The sequence below is a fragment of the Mustelus asterias genome, chromosome 10 (assembly GCF_964213995.1).
Source record: "Mustelus asterias chromosome 10, sMusAst1.hap1.1, whole genome shotgun sequence".
Taxonomy (NCBI): domain Eukaryota; kingdom Metazoa; phylum Chordata; class Chondrichthyes; order Carcharhiniformes; family Triakidae; genus Mustelus; species Mustelus asterias.
In genome coordinates, this window is record NC_135810.1 from 58,038,404 (window position 1) to 58,058,843 (window position 20,440).

Below are 20,440 nucleotides of genomic sequence, written 5' to 3' on the forward strand. Positions count from 1 at the left end.
CACTCATCCTATAATGGTAACCCTCAGACTATGTCAACAGTGTGAAATATCAGGTACTGATTATTTTTTTCAATGCTGTAATCGGACCTCCAGCATCATTTCCGCAAAGGTGGAGAGCTTCTTAGTCTGTTATCTCAAGGGAGTTGTAAAATAAATGTTTCCAATTGCTGCCTGGCACCGATGTGCAGCCAGGCAGCAATTCAGACAGACGTGCAGTGCAACACAGACTATGTACAACCTGCTGTTTATTTTAAGATGTGCACACATTTGACTGCACAGCACTCTTAAACACATTGAAACAAACAAGCTGCGGACAGCAAAGATAAATTGGAAAAGGTTATATTTAAGTGGTAAAGAGCCTTGATGAGACCACATCTAGAGTATTGCATTCAATAAGCGCCACAGCAAGGATATATTGACCTTGGAAGGGATACAGCACAGATTCATCAAAATGGGGCTCAGATGGTTAATTGAGGAAAAATCAGCTTGCATTCCTATGGATTAAGGTGGTTGTAGGATCGTCTAAATTGAGATGTTTAAAATTATAAGGATTCTAAAGGGACATATTTCAAAGAGAGGTAAATGATGTTGAAGTACAGATCAGCCATGATCTAAGTGAATGACAAACTGCCTCAGGAGATGAATGATCTACTCCTGTTCTAAAGATTGCAAAGTGGGGTTTATCTCAGGATGCACTCTGAAACTGGTGATTTTAGTGTTTTGTAATAATAGTGGAAAATAGTTGGTTACCATATCAGAATAATTGTTTTGGAATTAGTCAGATTCACAGTTTGGTCACAGAGTTTCTCTGAGGAGACTTGTGTCCCTTCACTTCAAACAAAAGACTACTCTAGGTAGCACTAAACATTGGTGAGATGTATATGTATTTTTCTGATAAAGGGCATCATAGAATTTCTGTCCCATAAAAGGGCTGTATGAAGTGATTAATTCCAAACTGTTATTTCTCTTTATTAGGCTACAGTTTGAATGCAGCTCAGACAGATGGCAGAAAATCTAGTTCTCAGCTGGCTTTTTTGGGCCCTGATGAAATGAGTTGCAGTAGCCTCACTCCAGTTTCTGCTGGATAGGAGCCCAAAGTACAAATCTCTATTCAGATCTGGTATCATTATTTTGAATTTGACAATTTACTGAGTGACAATGAGGGTCGGCATTTTGGGGAAAAAGGAAAAATAAAGAACTATGGATATTTTCACAATAGTGAAAGAAAAACTGACAGCACAACATCTTTGCAGAGGTCAATTACTGCTAATCATGCAGTGTAAATCAGATCAACCTTGTTCCCCTGCATGGTTTTTTCTGACTTTGCTAAGAAAAATGAAAAATAACAAATAGAACAATTTTACGTATAAAAATCATATAACAATTCTGTTTTATTATATGGAAGTGGAGGGCATTAATTGGGGGGGGGGGATTTCACTTGAGCACATATAAAGAGGTACATAATCTATGTTCCATGTATAGATAGATTGTCCGTTGTGGTAGCCCCTTTTGAGTGGGCTGCTCCTCAAGTTGTGCTTGCACTTCAGCCCTGTGCTCCTGATCTTTGGGCACCCGAGGCAGAGGGTGCGAGCAGTCAGATCACAGGAATTTCTTGCTAGCCCACTCCTGGGCCTGGCCAAGATGGCCATTAAAATCCAGGCAAGTGGTTAAGAGGGTCATCCAACCCAGCCGCCTGCTCCTGCGCATGGCTACGTCCATGCCTGGGAGCCCCTGGATAGGGAGCACACTGTACCCATTGGTAGACTTGTTTTTGCACAACCTATGGGAGCCGCAGGGACTGGAGTGCATCATCAGTCCCAGGAATGTTATTTCAATCTGATAATTTTCCTCTGTTTTTTAATTTAGTTTCAGTACTCCTTTAAGAGGTTGTCAACTTGGCCATTTGGTTTAGTTTTCTCAAGAGTATAGAGGGGCACATGCTGAAACTGTATGGTGGTTTTGTTAGGGTATATTTGCTTGTAATGTGCCTTCTTCTTGAATAGCTATCACTTGCAGGAGTTTCACACGTCTGAAAGGCTTGCAAAGCCACATTAGATAGCAGTTAAGATATTGGTGTCAGTAATGAACTTGATTAAAAAATGTTTTCGTTTATGTAACATTTTTCCCTAATGTAATAAAACACATGGTCTACTAACTGTATGTTGAAAGTAGTTACTGCAAAATAAATTACCTCTTCTCAAAGTGATGTATACTTAATGACATCCTGTAAATTACAGAATCACATAGTGAGCTGAGCAATGTAACAGCCACTAATACAAAGCCTTGACAAGACATCAAAGGCTTAAAAAGCACAAATATACCTCTTCAATATATTTTGTTTCTAAAATAACAATTTTATCAATTTTTGATAGAATTTTGTGGTTCATACTTATCACGAAAGATTTTAAACATAGCTTTATACATTGTTGTTTGTGACAAGCACCATTAAAATGCTGATGTTGGCATTCCATCAATATTGTGATACATGAATATCGTGAAACCTTTTATATTACACCAGTTTTCAACACTAGTTTACATCATTAAATGTTATTAATATATATAGAAATTTAGTTTAAGGTCCTGTAATTTTTCTTTTACCCTATCTTGAATGCATTTTCACCAAGACATATTTTTGTATTGTTGCTCTACAAAACTAGGGCTGATATTATCATTTAATATTTGCTTTGGTGCTAGGTGCTAGCATTTCAGCACCACATACTTCATTTGTTTTTAAACTACTTGTAATCAAAACATTAAGTTCCCCCAATATTAAAACAAAGGACCTGGAATGAGAGGTGAGCCAAATTCCCTAGCCCCATATTTCCCCTTGCATTGAAATATAAAACTCAACACTGCAGAGTCTTGTCTCATAAGAAAACAGAATCTTCTGAATTTGAAAATGGCATTCTAAATCAATTGTACCACTTGTAAATTACATATCTGATGGCCATAAAATGTAGTCATTATTTGTGAAGGACATAACTTGCTACATAATCCCATATCATGGAGGTAAATATAATTCATTATGCTACCACATAAAATATCCTATGATCACTGTGGCAATTAATGTGCATTGTTTCATGTAGTGTGAGCATCGACATTATCCCAAAGTGTATGAATTGGCCCAAAATCGGCTGGCTGTCAATTTCTGGTTCATACCATCATTCTTCAGTCTTTAAATACATGTCTAATTTTTAAAAATATATTGTACTACAGGTAGAAACACTTTCAAAACGGTAGTAAAATTATATAAACTATATAGCAAGTCATAAGTATAATCAGGTGATTTTATACAAAGAATTTTGAATGAACAGAAAAAATTTCAGTTGAACAACACTTAGCATTTTGTGAGATATTATCAATTAAATACATTAAAACCGACTAAACTATTTGACAATATACTTTAAACTATCAACGTAACCACTGAATATATATATTTAGGAAAGAAAATTAACATTTAAAAATGATACCAATACACCAGTGCATTGGAAAAAATAAAATTAGAGTAAAAAGTGCGATTTGTCCTCAAGGCTAGCACAATTTTCTCTCTGCCCTTTTCACAAAGTGTGGCAGTTAGTTTTTATTTCAAAAAGTACTAAAATCTTATGGGCACAATTATTTCTCCCAAAAAATGATACTTAAAATTTAAATTGCAGAAATAAAATATTTTTTGGTTTGTAGAACAATTGTGAACAGTCGTACATACATAACATTTACATAAATATGTCAACATTAATCTGACCTAAGAAAAATGGAAATTGCCTGAAAGGTAATGCATCGAACTCTTATGCAACAATTAGATCATGACAATAACTGGACTGACCATCATAACAAAACTTAAGAACTGGCTTTTTGCAGATAATTTAAGATCAAAACAATACTGGATGTTTACATCTTATCACTATCTTAAATCTTTGGTGTCATTGGATTCATTTGTCCTCAAGTACTTTAGCATCACAACTAGTTTGTTAACCAAGTATGTTAAAATTATAATTCATATCTATTCCCCAAATACAACAGTAATTTAGATGCGTATGTATTTTTACTTGAGTATTGAAATAGATATCAACTACCAGTTACCCACACTTAAGTAATGGAAGACATTTTTTGATAAATGAATCTTGAGTGTCAAGAGAAGCATCCAGTGACTTGGTTGAGTGACATCTAACCAAAAGCAATCACTCTACCATGAAGGATGAAGTCAAGGATACTTAAATGTTTATAAAATGTGGTTTTCAATATGATCATTAAGTTAATTGACTGATTATAATTAAAATGACAATTTGGGGATATTTAGCATCAGAAATTCTGCCTAAAAGAAAATCATGCCAGCTAGGTTCAAATCACAGACGTATATAAATGCAGAATTTGTGCAGCTACAATAACGCGGCAGTCTTCTGTCTTGTAAGATGATGGTTTGAATAGTGGTGGTTAGCTCCGTGTAAGCATTATCTGGTGTGGCTAAGGCCCCCACTCTGGAGTGCCAATCTCTGCCGAATGCATTGCTGAGGAAGACAGCTGTCTGAGATAATTTAAGAGGTACATTTCTCCTTTCTCCATCCAATGTGGCATTTTCCAACAAAGTACACAAAAACCAACAGCAAAGTACAACGTTCATTGTTCACACAGTTCCGATATAGCCCATATCCAATATTTGGTACTTAAAACAGGGAGTCTTGAAATACAAATGCTACTGCTTTATGAAATATATATGCGTGTATTTATACATACTTAAATTTGACCACTTCTATTTTCAATACTGCAAAATGAATTGTTATCAATAACTATGGCTAACAAGATTAGTAATTTTTGTTAAATCAAACAATTGTTGGTGTACAATCCTGTACTTCATACCATAAAAAGGCATATATTCTTCAGATGCAAGTATTCCACCACTTCTGACTGCCTGATGTCTGTTTAGCTGTGTTGGAATATTGCTCAGTTTGTAACATTTTGTTCACCATGGATACCATGGAGATTTTCTAGTCTTGCCAGCAATTATCAAAGAAAGGCAACATAATTTGCAGGGATCAGTCCAGTTTTGCCTTCATATGTTCCTTGTAGCCAACCTGGTTCCACTGATGCATGTACTAGAATAAACAGAATTAAAAGTGACTTAATCATCATTAAATGTACTGCATTTTAACATTAAACTTTTAGTGCTGTTAAATCTAAGAGGTAAAGGCAACTTAAATACTTTTCAAAAACAAACTTGTTTACTGTTATTTTTATGTAACTAATCTAAAAAAAAACAATATGATGGTTTAGACATACAAACAAAGTCTAAACAACTATGCAAAGGAAAATTCAAATCTGCATAATGAAATAAAATGCTGGTATTCCCACAAATAGAATTGGTCCCAAAAGCAAAACTGAATGGATTAAAAAATATGCATAAAGCAATGTCTAGTGTTGAGGACCATATATGGAGTACTTTCACCCTGTCCTATCATTCTTTTCCAGAATTTCACACCAGGAACTCCATTATTTTCCTCAGTCATCCATTTCTCAGACAAGGTGCAGGCTTTAAAAACCCAAACTTGGCTCATCTAGCCTTCATTACTTGATCTTTTGAAACTTCGTGACACTTTGGGGCTTCGCTCTCATTTTTCTAAGACTTTTCATTTTTAATTGAATGAGAGCTATAATGTGCGTTTAGAACTAGAATCTTTCTGCTTTTATCTGATCTCAGCCAGATTACCAGAGATCATTGTAATTAATATCCATAAGAAAGGTTGGGGAAAATAATTGACTGGAGGTCCAATCACCATCCTTCTCTGGTGAATCCTGCTGGTACACATGCATATGTCAGATTAGACTTGGCTCTGATACTTTTAGGGTTGAATAACAACAGTAATTGTTAAAACTAGCCATATGTTTCTAGTTCATCTTGTTATATTACTGTTGTTACCAAGTTACATTGTTATATTAAAATAACCACTTGGATGACGCATGACTGCATCCAAGTTCTGTAATTATGTCACAGCAGAAGAGGAAGAAAGATTTACATAATATTCAATATTAAATATGTTAATCTCAAGGCACTTGACTAGGCTCAAAGACAATGAATCAAACTTCTCATAACAGAAAAAAGTAGCAATAGAACAAATAAAATATTAATAAAGGTAGTTGTTTATCTTGGATGGAAATTGTGTCAACTGTGAAAAAAGCATTTACACAAAATTAGCAAATGAAATGCAAAAAGTACTGTGTTCCTTCTAGCTGAAAGAAAGCTTCTAATCAGACTGTAACAAGTGAGCAAAATTATTTCCAGCAGGCATCTCCACTTAACTTATGTACATTGAAATTGAACTGCAGAATGTCACCAGTGAACTTATAAAAGTGAAGACAATTTTGCTAATGATTTTTTGAGACCATACAGAGGTTCTGACTGATGAACTAGAACTTCATGTCTGAAAGTAAATTTTTACTTGTCATAAAAAGAAACTAGTCACATAGGGAGAATCCTGAGCCAAGATTTTCTTGGCAAGGCCATGTGCCAACATTGGGACAAAATGCAAGTCCTGAACCTGTGCGGTGGTCAGCGGGGCCATGACAACAATCTTCCTGATTGGTGGGCTATTAATTGGCTGCCATAGGGCCTGCCACGCAATTAATGATAGCAGGTTTGATCTCTCAGCCCAGTCAGAAGGCCATGCTACAGATATGATAGCTCTCATGAAAGGAGCTAAGGCTTCAAGAGAATGAGTGGGCTGCTCCATTCTGAGGTCCCTTTATTTCCTCAACTGGGGAGTCCACATGCACCGGGGGGAAGAGGTGTACAGTGCAGTGTGTTATGGCTACTGGCAAAACCAACAGCCTGGGAGACCTTTCAACACAACTCTACTGTCCCTCCTGCCCCCTGGAAGCCAGTAAAACCTTGCCCATTGCATCAGTAACAATGTTAAGGTGAAAAAAAGAACCTATTGCACAAATATAATTGTAATTGTATTTATTCAAAACAAAGCAACCCACTGTTTAACAATGCTATATGTATGATTTTTAAAAAAACTTTGGTTACCAATGATCAAGCTTTGGCTTCAATGTAAACCACTACAAAATTGATCAGAATAAACTTTAAACATACAATTAATAATACAATAGTAATTCAGTCACAGAATTAATTACAACACATTTATTTGATTTTCTTATAAACATTCATTTGATATTGCACCTATAAATCAGGTAAAGGTGACAGACCCCAAATTCGCCCTTTAACATATTTGGAAGTCTTGCCACAAATATCACCAAAGACTTTGCTCTGTTTCTGCCCAAAAAAGGCTGCAATGCTTGTGAAATAAAACCTAGTCTCCATTTCTCACAAAGATTTCAAAACACCATTCCGCAGAATCACACCATACTATTATTGGTGCTTGCTACAGGTGTTGCTAATACAGAAGCACTAGAGAAGGATGCCACTGAATAAATTCAACTCATATTTTGTTATTATTGACACTCCATTTTTTTTGCAGCTTAATTTACACTACTTTGCAAACCTCAATTTTGATTTTATTCACTTAATATATTCAATCTGCTTTCTTCCTTCCTCACAATATTCTGCATCAGGTTCTTATTCCATTTTGCCTTCACAACTCTGTTGTTTTTCTCTACATTCTCACACCTTCCTCATCACCTCTCGATTACCTCGTCCTCTTCCACCTGTCTGCATCCCCTTCCCATGCTACTCTCTCCTGGGTTAAATTATCTTTTCACCCAATACTTTGATTGGACCTAAATACTGATAACGTGCAGTTGTGGCATTGGACTGGGGTAGGCACAATAAGAAGTCTCACAACACCAGGTTAAAGCCCAACAGGTTTATTTGGTAGCACAAGCTTTCGGAGCGCTGCTCCTTCATCAGGTGAGTGCAGGACTTGTCTCACAAACAGGGCATATATAGACACAAACTCAATTACAAGATAATGGTTGGAATGCGAGTCTTTACAGGTGCAGACAATGTGAGTGGAGAGAGGGTTAAGCACAGGTTAAAGAGGTGTGAATTGTCTCCAGCCAGGACAGTTAGTGAGATTTTGCAAGCCCAGGCAAGTCGTGGGGGTTACAGATAGTGTGACTTGAACCCAAGATACCGGTTGAGGCCGTCCTCATTTGCACAGAATTTGACTATCAGTCTCTGCTCAGCGATTCTGTGCTGTCGTGTGTCGTGAAGGCCACCTTGGAGAATGCTTACCCGAAGATCAGAGGCTGAATGCCCTTGACTGCTGAAGTGTTCCCCGACAGGAAGGGAACACTCCTGTCTGGTGATTGTCGAGCAGTGTCCATTCATCTGTTGTCGTAGCATCTGCATGGTCTCGCAAATGTACCATGCCTCGGGACATCCTTTCCTGCAGCATATCAGGTAGACAATGTTGGTCGAGTCACAGGAGTATGTACCGTGTACCTGGTAGATGGTCTTCTCACGTGAGATGATGGCATCCATGTTGATAATCCGGCACATCTTGCAGAGGTTGCTGTGGCAGGGTTGTGTGGTGTCACGGTCACTGTTCTCCTGAAGGCTGGGTAGTTTGCTGCGGACAATGGTCTGTTTGAGATTGCGTAGAGTATCGTGAGGTTATCCGTGGGCTTGCGGTACAGTGAAGTGCTGAGGTGACTGTCCTTGATGGAGATGTGTGTGTCCATGAATGCAACCGATTCTGGAGAGTAGTCCATGGTGAGTCTGATAGTGGGATGGAACTTGTTGATGTCATCATGTAGTTGTTTCAGTGATTGTTCGCCATGAGTCCAAAGGAAGAAAATGTCATTAATGTATTTAGTGTATAGTGTCGGTTGAAGGTCCTGTGCAGTGAAGAAGTCTTGTTCGAACCTGTGCATGAAGATGTTGGCATATTGTGATTCGAATTTGTTCCCCATGGCTGTTCCATGTGTCTGGATGAAGAACTGGTTGTTGAAGTGAAGACATTGTGGTCCAGGATGAAGCAAATGAGTTGCAGAATTGCATCTATACACAACAAACTACCCAGCCTTCAGGAGAACAGTGACCACGACACCACACAACCCTGCCACAGCAGCCTCTGCAAGACGTGCCTGATCATCGACATGGATGCCATCATCTCACATGAGAATACCATCCACCAGGTACACGGTACATACTCTTGCGACTTGGCCAACATTGTCTACCTGATACGCTGCAGGAAAGGATGACCCGAGGCATGGTACATTGGGGAGGCCATGCAGATGCTAGGACAACCACCAGGCAGGAGTGTTCTCCTCCTGTCGGAAAACACTTCAGCAGTCAAGGGCATTCAGCCTCTGATCTTCAGGTAAGCATTCTCCAAGGCGGCCTTCACAACAACGCAGAATCGCTGAGCAGAGACTGATAGCCAAATTCCGCACACGAGGACGGCCTCAACCGGTATCTTGGGTTCATGTCACACTATCTGTAACCCCCACGACTTGCCTGGGCTTGCAAAATCTCACTAACTGTCCTGGCTGGAGACAATTCACACCTCGTTAACTTGTGTTTAACTCTTTCTCCACTCACATTGTCTGCATCTGTAAAGACTTGATTACCTGTTAAGACTCGCATTCCAACCATTATCTTGTAATTGCGTTTGTGTCTATATATGCCCTGTTTGTGAAACAAATCCTGCACTCACCTGATGAAGAAGCGGCGTCCGAAAGCTTGTGCTATCAAATAAACCTGTTGGACTTTAACCTGGTGTTGAGGCTACTTACTGGACCTCAATAACTCCACTTGGTCTTGATTTCCACTGTATGATGCCACAAGAGGAAGAAATAAGGTAGGAGATAAAATAACCTAGGGGACACCTTCGCACTGGCACAAGGAACCAAAAGGACTATTGTTGCTCTCGTATACAAAACCTTTAATCATAGAATCTCTAACAGTGCAGAAGGAGGCCATTCAGCCCATTGACTGTGCACCAATTCTCCAAAAGAGCATCTGACCCATACGCACTCCACCGCCATGGCTAATTCACCTAACTTACGTGTCGTTGGACACTAAGGGGCAATTTAGCATAGCCAATCCACGTAACCTGCATATCCTTGGACTGTGGGAGGAAACCGGAGGAAACCCACACAGATACGGGGGATCATGCAAACTCCACATTGACAGTCACCCAAGGAGGGATTCGAACCCAAGTCCCTGGCACTGTGTGCTGCAGTGCTATCCACTGTGCCATTGTGCCGCCCTTTAATGAACCTAGTTCCAAAACAAGGGCAGGGTGGGTGCAAGGAAATCCACAAAATTACAGTAAGACATGGATATACATGGAAAATACATACAGAAATTATTCTGTCAGTGTATAAACAGGTAGAACAACAGTGACAGCCTATATTTTTCAGCCAGCTTGGAGAAAGACAGCATTATCCATCTTAAGTCATCAAGTCAAATAAAATGCTGAATGAAAGTGTGCACGTTGTTCTGGCAGCAGCCTTGCAGCGTATCAGGTAGACAATGTTGGCCAAGTCGCAAGAGTATGTACCGTGTACCTGGTAGATGGTCTTCTCACGTGAGATGATGGCATCCATGTCGATGATCAGAGGTGGCTTTAAGAGGTACCTCTTTTATACTGTTAGCCATGAGAGCAATGTATAAGTGGAGGCAAGCTCACTTTCAATGATGAATCGCCTCCTGCTGGTAAATATTATTTTTGAGTTTTTTCCCCTGGGGTTTTGCTGAGTAGGACTTGATTAGGTTGATTGACAGCAAGATCAGGTGACTGGGTGGAGCCAAGCTTGCACAGACAACTCAAGCTCCCTCTGCTATTTCGATCTTTACAGCGAGGTTGCTTTCTCTGTCTCTTCTTTTCTCTCTCTGGACTTAGATATTGGAATCTGCCAGGAAATAGGTCTTTCTCCCTGAGATTCTGCTGGTTTGGAGGTGGATCTTTCTCTGGAGGTTGCTGTTTGAGAATTTGAAGGCAGGTGTCTGTCTGGATCACTATCCGTAGGTGTTAAAAGGCTGGAAATCTACCATCCACATGAGCAAATCGGTTTTTGGTGCTAACTGGCTTTGAAAAAGGGATTTATGTCAATGGGGCATATTGCATAGATTGGAACTAAAGAGATTGCTAGTTGTTAAGAATTATACCTTCTCATGGTTAAGTATTTCCAATTAGTAAAAGTTATAGGAATTCTGTTTATTCTATTTTAACTGTGTTGTTCAATAAAGTTTGTTTTGATAAAAGTTTCCTCGTGGGTCAATTGAATCATAGCTGGAGTGAAATACCTTATGCTCACCCTAATGCCAAAAGCAAAAGGGAAAGTAAGGGTCTAGGCTATCTTCATAATATACCTTGGAATTTCTGGTCTGGTCCCTAACTAAAAACCTCACCTGGTTCACTAATGTCCTTTTGGGAAGGAAAACTGTCGTCTTTACCTAGTCTGGCCTACATGTGACTCCAGACCCACAGGAATATGACTGACTCTTACATGCTCCCTGAAATGGCTCAGGTGTATGGGCAGAAGTCACTCGACTTTTGCAGCAACAGCTATGAAACTAGACGGACCTCCCAGCATTGACCAAGGCATCAGAAATGACTATAGCAAACCCAGTCTTGCAAAGTCCTCCTTATAACATCTGGGGGCTTGGTAAAGTTGTCTCACAGACTAGTCAAGCAACTGCCTCATATAACCATACTCAGAGTCATATCTTGGAGATAATGTCTAAGACACCACGAGCACCATTCCTGGGTATGTTCTGTCCCATTGGCAGGACAGATTCAGCAGAGGCGTCAGCATAGTGGTGTACAGTTGGGAAGAAGTTGTCCTGGGATTCCTGAACATCGACTCTGGACCCCATGAAATGTCATAGTACCAGATCAAACAAAGGCAAGGCAACTAACTACCTTCTCCAAATTCCTCCCTCAGCCATGCTGAACACCACTTGGAGGAAGCACTAAGGGTGGCAGAATGTACTGTGTGTGGGAGGCTTCAATGTTTATTGCCAAAAGTGGCTTGGTAGTACAACCACAGATGGAACTGTCAGGATCCTAAAGGACATAGCTGCTAAACTGGGACTGCAGCAGGTGGTGAGAGAACCAACGAGAGAAAAACATACTTAACCTCATTTTCACCAACCTGCCTGCTACAGATGTCCATGACAGTATCAGTAGAAGTGACTACTGCACAGTCCTTGGGAGTCAAAGTCCTATCTCCGCATTGAGGATACCCTCCATTGTGTTGTGTGACACTACCATTGTGTTAGAACATAAGAAATAGGAGTAGGCCATCTAGCCCCTTGAGCCTGCCCCGCCATTCAATAAGATCATGGCTGATCTGAAGTGGATCAGTTCCACTTACCCGCCTGGTCCCTATAACCCCCAATTCACTTACCAATCAGGAATCAATCTATCCGTGATTGAAACATATTCAACGAGGTAGCCTCCACCACTTCAGTGGGCAGAGAATTCCAGAGATTCACCACCCTCTGAGAGAAGAAGTTCCTCCTCAACTCTGTCCTAAACTGACCCCCCTTTATTTTGAGGCTGTGCCCTCTAGTTCTAGCTTCCTTTCTAAGTGGAAAGAATCTCTCCACCTCTACCCTATCCAGCCCCTTCATTATCTTACAGGTCTCTATAAGATCCCCCCCTCAGCCTTCTAAATTCCAACGAGTACAAACCCAATCTGCTCAGTCTCTCCTCATAATCAACACCCCTCATCTCTGGTATCAACCTGGTGAACCTTCTCTGCACTCCCTCCAAGGCCAATATATCCTTCCGCAAATAAGGGGACCAATACTGCACACAGTATTCCAGCTGCGGCCTCACCAATGCCCTGTACAGATGCAGCAAGACATCTCTGCTTTTATATTCTATCCCCCTTGCGATATAGGCCAACATCCCATTTGCCTTCTTGATCACCTGTTGCACCTGCAGACTGGGTTTTTGCGTCTCATGCACAAGGACCAGGTCCCCTTGCACAGTAGCATGTTGTAATTTTTTTCCATTTAGATAATAATCCAATTTGCTATTATTTCCTCCAAAGTGAATAACCTCACATTTGTCAACGTTATACTCCATCTGCCAGATCCTCGCCCACTCACTCAGCCTGTCCAAATCTCTCTGCAGACCTTCTACACCCTCCACACGATTCACTTTTTACTTATCTTTGTGTCATCTGCAAACTTTGTTACCCTACACTCAGTCCCCTCCTCCAGATCGTCTATATAAATGGTAAATAGTTGAGGCCCCAGTACCGATCCCTGCGGCACGCCACTAGTTACCACCCGCCAACCAGAAAAGCACCCATTTATTCCGACTCTCTGCTTCCTGTCGGATAGCCAATCCCCAATCCACGCTAACGCCCTACCCCCAACTCCGTGTGACCCAATCTTCTTCAGCAACCTTTTGTGAGGCACCTTATCAAATGCCTTTTGGAAATCCAAAAATACCGCATCCACCGGTTCCCCTCCGTCAACCGCACTAGTCACATCTTCATAAAAATCCAACAAGTTCGTCAAGCACGACTTTCCCCTCATGAATCCATGCTGCGTCTGCTTAATCGAACCATTCTTATCCAGATAGCCTGCTATTTCTTCTTTAATGATGGATTCCAGCATTTTCCCAACTACAGATGTTAAGCTAACCGGCCTGTAGTTACCCGCCTTTTGTCTATTTCCTTTTTTAAACAGCGGCGTAACATTAGCCGTTTTCAAATCCGCCGGCACTACCCCAGAATCCAACGAATATTGATAAATAACCACTAACGCATCCACTATTACCTCTGACATGTTAAATGGGATAGACTTAGAACAGATCTAGCAACTCAAGACTGGGTACCCTTGAGGTGCTGTGGACCATCAGCAGAAGCAGAACTGTACTCAATCACAATCTACAACCCCAATTCACCACATCACCAGATCAACCCGCTCAATAAAGAGTGCAGGAAGGCATGCCAGGAGCAACACCATGCATACCTAAAAATGAGGTGTCAACCTGGTGAAGCTACAACACAAGGCTACTTGCATGCCAAACAGCATAAGCAGCAAGGAGTAGACAGAGCTAAACAATTCCATAACCAACGGATCAGATCTAAGCTCTGCAGTCCTGCAACATCCAGAATGGTGGTGGATAATTAAACAACTCTCTGGAGGAGGAGACTCCACAGATATCCCCATCCTCAATGATGGAGGAGTCAAGTCGGTCAGTACAAAAGATAAGGTTGAAGCATTCGCAACAATCTGCAGCCAGAAGTGCCAAGTGGATAATCCATCTTGGTCTCCTCTGGAGGTCCCCAGTGTCACAGATGTCAGTCTTTAGCCATTTTGATTCACTCCAAGTGATATAAAGAAACAGCTGAAGGTACTGCATGCTGCAAAGGATATGCAGCATGGGCCCTGACAATATTCCAGCTAGAGACTCACTGGTCTATAATTTCCAGGGCTATCCCTACTCCCTTTCTTGAATAAAGGAACAACATCTGCAATCCTCCGGAACCTCTCCCGTCTCCAATGATGATGCAAAGATCATCATCTCCTTGATGCCATACTTGGCATAAAGAAACATGGTTGTGGTGGTGGAAGGTCAATCATCTCAGCTTCAGGACATTATTGCAGGATTTCCTAGGGTAGAGTCCTCGGCTCAACCACCTTCAGCTGTTTCATCAATGACCTTCATTCCATCACAAGGTCAGAAGTGGGGATGTTTGCAGATGACTGCACAATGTGGGCATAGGTTGGGAACAGAAACTGTCAGGGAAAGGCACTAATGAAAAGTGGAACTTTTTCAAGGAACAAATACTGGGTGTCCTTGATAGGTATGTCCCTGTCAGGCAGGGAGGAAATTGCCCAGTGAGGGAACCATGGTTCACGAAAGAGGTGGAATGTCTTGTGAAAAGGAAGAGGGAAGCTTATGTAGGGATGAGGAAACAAGGTTCAGATGGCTCGATTGAGGGTTACAAGTTAGCAAGGAACGAGCTGAAAAAGGGGCTTAGGAGAGCTAGGAGGGGACATGAGAAGTCCTTGGCAGGTCGGATCAAGGAAAACCCCAAGGCTTTTTACTCTTATGTGAGGAATAAAAGAATGACCAGGGTGAGGTTAGGGCCGGTCAAGGACAGTAGTGGGAACTTGTGTATGGAGTCAGTAGAGATAGGTGAGGTGACGAATGAATACTTTTCTTCAGTGTTCACCAAGGAGAGGGGCCATGTATTTGAGGAAGAGAAGGTATTACAGACTAATAGACTGGAGGAAATAGATGTTCGGAGGGAGGATGTCCTGGCAGTTTTGAATAAACTGAAGGTCGATAAGTCCCCTGGGCCTGATGAAATATATCCTAGGATTCTTTGAGAGGCAAGGGATGAGATTGCAGAGCCCTTGGCTTTGATCTTTGGGTCCTCACTGTCCACGGGGATGGTGCCAGAGGACTGGAGAATGGCGAATGTTGTTCCTCTGTTTAAGAAAGGGAATAGAAATTACCCTGGTAATTATAGACCGGTTAGTCTTACTTCGGTGGTTGGTAAATTGATGGAAAAGGTCCTTAGGAATGGGATTTACGACCATTTAGAAAGATGCGGATTAATCCGGGATAGTCAGCACGGATTCGTGAAGGGCAAGTCGTGCCTCACAAATTTGATTGAATTTTTTGAGGAGGTAACTAAGTGTGTTGATGAAGGTAGGGCAGTTGATGTCATATACATGGATTTTAGTAAGGCGTTTGATAAGGTCCCCCATGGTTGGCTTATGATGAAAGTGAGGAGGTGTGGGATAGAGGGAAAGTTGGCCGATTGGATAGGTAACTGGCTGTCTGATCGAAGACAGAGGGTGGTGGTGGATGGAAAATTTTCGGATTGGAGGCAGGTTGCTAGCGGAGTGCCACAGGGATCAGTGCTTGGTCCTCTGCTCTTTGTGATTTTTATTAATGACTAAGAGGAGGGGGCTGAAGGGTGGATCAGTAAATTTTCTGATGACACCAAGATTGGTGAGTAGTGGATGAGGTGGAGGGCTGTTGTAGGCTGCAAAGAGACATAGATAGGATGCAAAGCTGGGCTGAAAAATGGCAAATGGAGTTTAACCCTGATAAATGTGAGGTGATTCATTTTGGTAGGACTAATTTAAATGTGGATTACAGGGTCAAAGGTAGGGTTCTGAAGACTGTGGAGGAACAGAGAGATCTTGGGGTCCATATCCACAGATCTCTAAAGGTTGCCACTCAAGTGGATAGAGCTGTGAAGAAGGCCTATAGTGTGTTAGCCTTTATGAACAGGGGGTTGGCGTTTAAGAGCCATGGGGTTATGCTGCAACTGTACAGGACCTTGGTGAGACCACATTTGGAATATTGTGTGCAGTTCTGGTCACCTCACTATAAGAAGGTAAATGGGCGGCACGGTAGCACAGTGGTTAGCACTGCTGCTTCACAGCTCCAGGGTCCCGGGTTCGATTCCCGGCTCGGGTCACTGTCTGTGTGGAGTTTGCACATTCTCCTCGTGTCTGCGTGGGTTTCCTCCGGGTGCTCCGGTTTCCTCCCACAGTCCAAAGATGTGCGGGTTAGGTTGATTGGCCAGGTTAAAAATTGCCCCTTAGAGTCCTGGGATGTGTAGGTTAGAGGGTTAGCGGGTAAATATGTGGGGGTAGGGCCTGGGTGGGATTGTGGTCGGTGCAGACTCGATGGGCCGAATGGCCTCCTTCTGCACTGTAGGGTTTCTATGATTTCTATGAAGAAGGATGTGGAAGCGCTGGAAAGAGTGCAGAGGAGATTTACCAGGATGTTGCCTGATTTGGAGGGTAGGTCTTATGAGGAAAGGTTGAGGGAGCTAGGGCTGTTCTCTCTGGAGCGGAGGAGGCCGAGGGGAGACTTAATAGAGGTTTATAAAATGATGAAGGGGATAGATAGAGTGAACGTTCAAAGACTATTTCCTCGGGTGGATGGAGCTATTACAAGGGGGCATAACTATAGGGTTCATGGTGGGAGATATAGGAAGGATATCAGAGGTAGGTTCTTTATGCAGAGAGTGTTTGGGGTGTGGAATGGACTGCCTGCAGTGATAGTGGAGTCAGACACTTTAGGAACATTTAAGTGGTTATTGGATAGGCACATGGAGCACACCAGGATGATAGGGAGTGGGATAGCTTGATCTTGGTTTCAGATAAAGCTCGGCACAACATCGTGGGCCGAAGGGCCTGTTCTGTGCTGTACTGTTCTATGTTCAGCACCATTCGCGACTCCTCAGATACAGAAAAAGTCCGTGTCCAAATGCAGCAAGACCTGACAATATCCAGGTTTGGGTTGACAAGTGGCAGGTAACATTTGTACCACACAGTGCCAGACAATGACCATCTCCAACAAGAGATGATCTAACCATCTCCCCTTGACATTCAATGGCATTGCCATCAATGAGTCTCCACTGTCAACATCCTGCGGGTTACCATTAACCAGAAACTGACTTGCACTAGCAATATGAATAGTGTGGCTACAAGAGCAGGTCAGAAGGCTAGGAATCCAGCAATAACTCACTTCCTGACTCCCCAAGCCTGTCCACCATCTATAAAGCACAAGCCAGGAGTGTAATGGAATACTCCTCACTTGCCTGGATGAGTGCACCTCCAATAACACTTTAGAAGCTTGACACCATCCGGGACAAAGCAGCCCACTTGATTGCTACCCCTTCCACAAACATTTAATCCCTCCACCATTGCCAAACAGTGGCAGCCGTGTGTACCATTTGCAAGATGCACCGCAGGAACACACCAAGATTCCTTAGGCAGCACCTTCCAACCCCAGAACGACTAGCATCTAGAAGGACAACAGCAGCAGATGCATGGGAACACCACCACCTGGAGGTTTGCCGTCAGGTCATTCACCATCCTGACTTGAAAATGTCACTGTCGCTGGGTCAAAATTCTGGAACTCCCTCCCTAACAGCACTGTGGGTGTACCTACACCTTAGGGGCTGCTGCAGTTCAAGACGGCAGTTCACCACCACCTTGTCAAAGGGAACTAGGGATTAGCAATAAATGCTAGTCAAGCCAGCAACACACAGATCTCATAAATAAAAATGAAAGAACGAGGTATCAGCAGAGAACTGACAGGGACTTGCAAGCATACTTTTTTAGTTTAGCTGTTTACTTCAGCATATTCCTTCAGCAGGATTGTCCATTCTGTGCAATTATAATTACAGCGTCAGCACTGTTGAGCAACGTTCCCTCTAATTTGTGTTATTTATTTACAGCTTGTTTGTTGCACTGCGCAATTCTTCTAAGATTGCAGACATCTAAAAGCGAACATTGCCTCTGCATAACCTGTTCGTTGTGTGACGCATTTTCAGTTGCTTCACAGCTGCACATCCATGCATAACAATTGTGACAACATTTCAAATATACCTCAAAGTAAAATTCTTGGTTGTTGAGATGAACTATGTGATACTATCGGAATAATCTGAGGGAGGGTATTCATCTTGATCTCTTCTTAGATGGAAGAGTTCAAGAGTCTGACGACTTAGATAATCTGAATATCTGTACTTTTAGAAACCCATGACAATGTAAATAAAGTCATAGGGTTTGCTATCAGTGCAATAGATGACGGAATAGCACTGAAAGACTTCCTTAAAAATTCTTTCAATGTCTTGCTTTTGAAGTAGTTAGTAATTGAGCTTTAACTGGGAGTATGTAGTGGTGGAGTATCTCTTCCTCTTGAGCTTTACTTTGGTATCTACCTGGAACTATATTTAAGTTGAACTCATTTGGCTATTTCAATATGAAGGTGCAAAGCACTTTGAACACTGGCACAATTGAACCAACATTGGACTGATCGCTGAACATAAGCCTACACAGATTAGTGACTAGTTCTGCAGAACATTAATACCATGCAAACCATCATAAAATACTAATTAACCAGAAAATCCATTGCTGAGAGTTGACATTGCATTCCCTACTTGATCTAGAGCTGGTGATATCTTTCAGTGCAGAACTGGAACCCAAGGTTTTGTTATGGCTAAGGGAATTATGCTTAGATATACTTTCATTCAGTGCGACACCACATTTATTGAAATGGCTGTATTGTGCTGCTGTGTAGAATTTACCACCGGGTTTACACTTTGAAGATTCAAATTTAAATAAAAGACAGCAGAAATAGGTTGCCAATATCAGTCACTGGAAAGGTTAAAGCCAAGAATTAGAACTGGAAGCTAGCACTAACCAGATGTCAAACTAAGATGAGCCAAATCATTTGGTGGATCAATGCAGGAATGCAACAAACATCTGTGGTGGACTTTAAACATTTTTTTTGCAAAATAAAACTTCACCAGAAGTTTATAAACTTGCAAATCGTTATAACGACATTATCTTCAACGTATAAACATGTTAATCTGAGAAAGCAGACCCAAGCAAGCAAGAAATGATGCAAATGTGAAGGGCAGCAGAGAAAATTGAGTCATATTTAGAGGTTGGCCTGGAGCAGACCGCACAGATCACATGATCGAGATGCTTTATAAAGTTGACATTCCAAATTAATTGCTTTGGCCTCACTTCTAACAAGATGATGCAAACTATTAGTTGTATGCAAAGATTATATGAAAATGGAACAATTCATAAATCTGAAAATATAACATGCATTTGAAAATATAACATGAATTTCCAGGTACAAGTATTGTCTAACAATGAATTTGACCTGTTAATGATACAATACTTCAACTAACATTTTAATCTGGATGTTACAAGAATTCTAAAATAAATATTCTTAGTACTCACCATTAGTGAACATTGCCCCCTGTGGGAAGGAAAGCTCGTGACTGTGCTCTGCTTTACAAGCATACATAGCTTTGGCTTGGCTGTTTCAAAAAAATATCAATCAGAAAGCACTTGCAGTACTATTACTAGTAAGTAGATCATTTCTTGCTATTATTTATTAACAAGATAGCTATGAGAAGTAAATTTAATACACAACAAATCCTACAGTGCTTTTCTAAATAAAGTACACTACTTCGTCACATCCTGTAACAATTCTTTAAAATCGAATTTGAATTATTTGAATGCCAATTTGTTAAGTGCAATTATCTCAAGTATATTTGCATGTCTTCTGCTGAATACTGTGCACAGACTGTTAGTGGAGCTTGGAGCTTTGAGTTTGATGGATGATCAGTTATAATCTTCAAGTCGCTGGCCTCCCTCCCCCACCAATCCCAATTGCAGAGTGACAGCCAGGTCCACCCCCCCACTCCCACCGATCTCCCCCCTCAGAGGCCCACCCCATCCATCAGGCCCCACCCCCTTGGCACTGCCTCACTACCCCATGCCCAATGGGCCCACTAGCCTCCCCCACCCTGCCCCCACCCCCACCGGCCTCAATTGCCCCTCCTTAACTCCAGCGGAGTCAGGGTGCCAGCTCCATGCAAGTGGGGAGCTATAGTAAACCCCACTGGAGTGAACCGCTCCTGGCGGGAGAAGGGGGGAGGGGGGTGGGGGGAGCGACAAGAGGCTAGCGGGCCTGGTGATTTCAGTCCTTTATACAGCTGTGCACCGATTTCTGGC

General features: G+C 41.7%; 1 protein-coding gene across 1 annotated transcript in view; it reads right to left on the minus strand.

Moving 5' to 3' along the window:
* Positions 1-2,341: 2,341 nt before the first annotated feature.
* The window catches only part of arhgap42a (Rho GTPase activating protein 42a), a 330,330-nt gene continuing 312,231 nt past the window's right edge, over positions 2,342-20,440 (minus strand). Inside the window, exons 23-24 of the mRNA XM_078221767.1 lie at positions 19,661-19,740; positions 2,342-5,090 (exon numbers count right to left, since the gene is read on the minus strand). Coding sequence (XP_078077893.1) covers positions 5,002-5,090; positions 19,661-19,740 — 169 coding nt within the window. The 3' untranslated portion in view covers positions 2,342-5,001. The remainder of the gene's footprint in view (positions 5,091-19,660; positions 19,741-20,440) is intronic.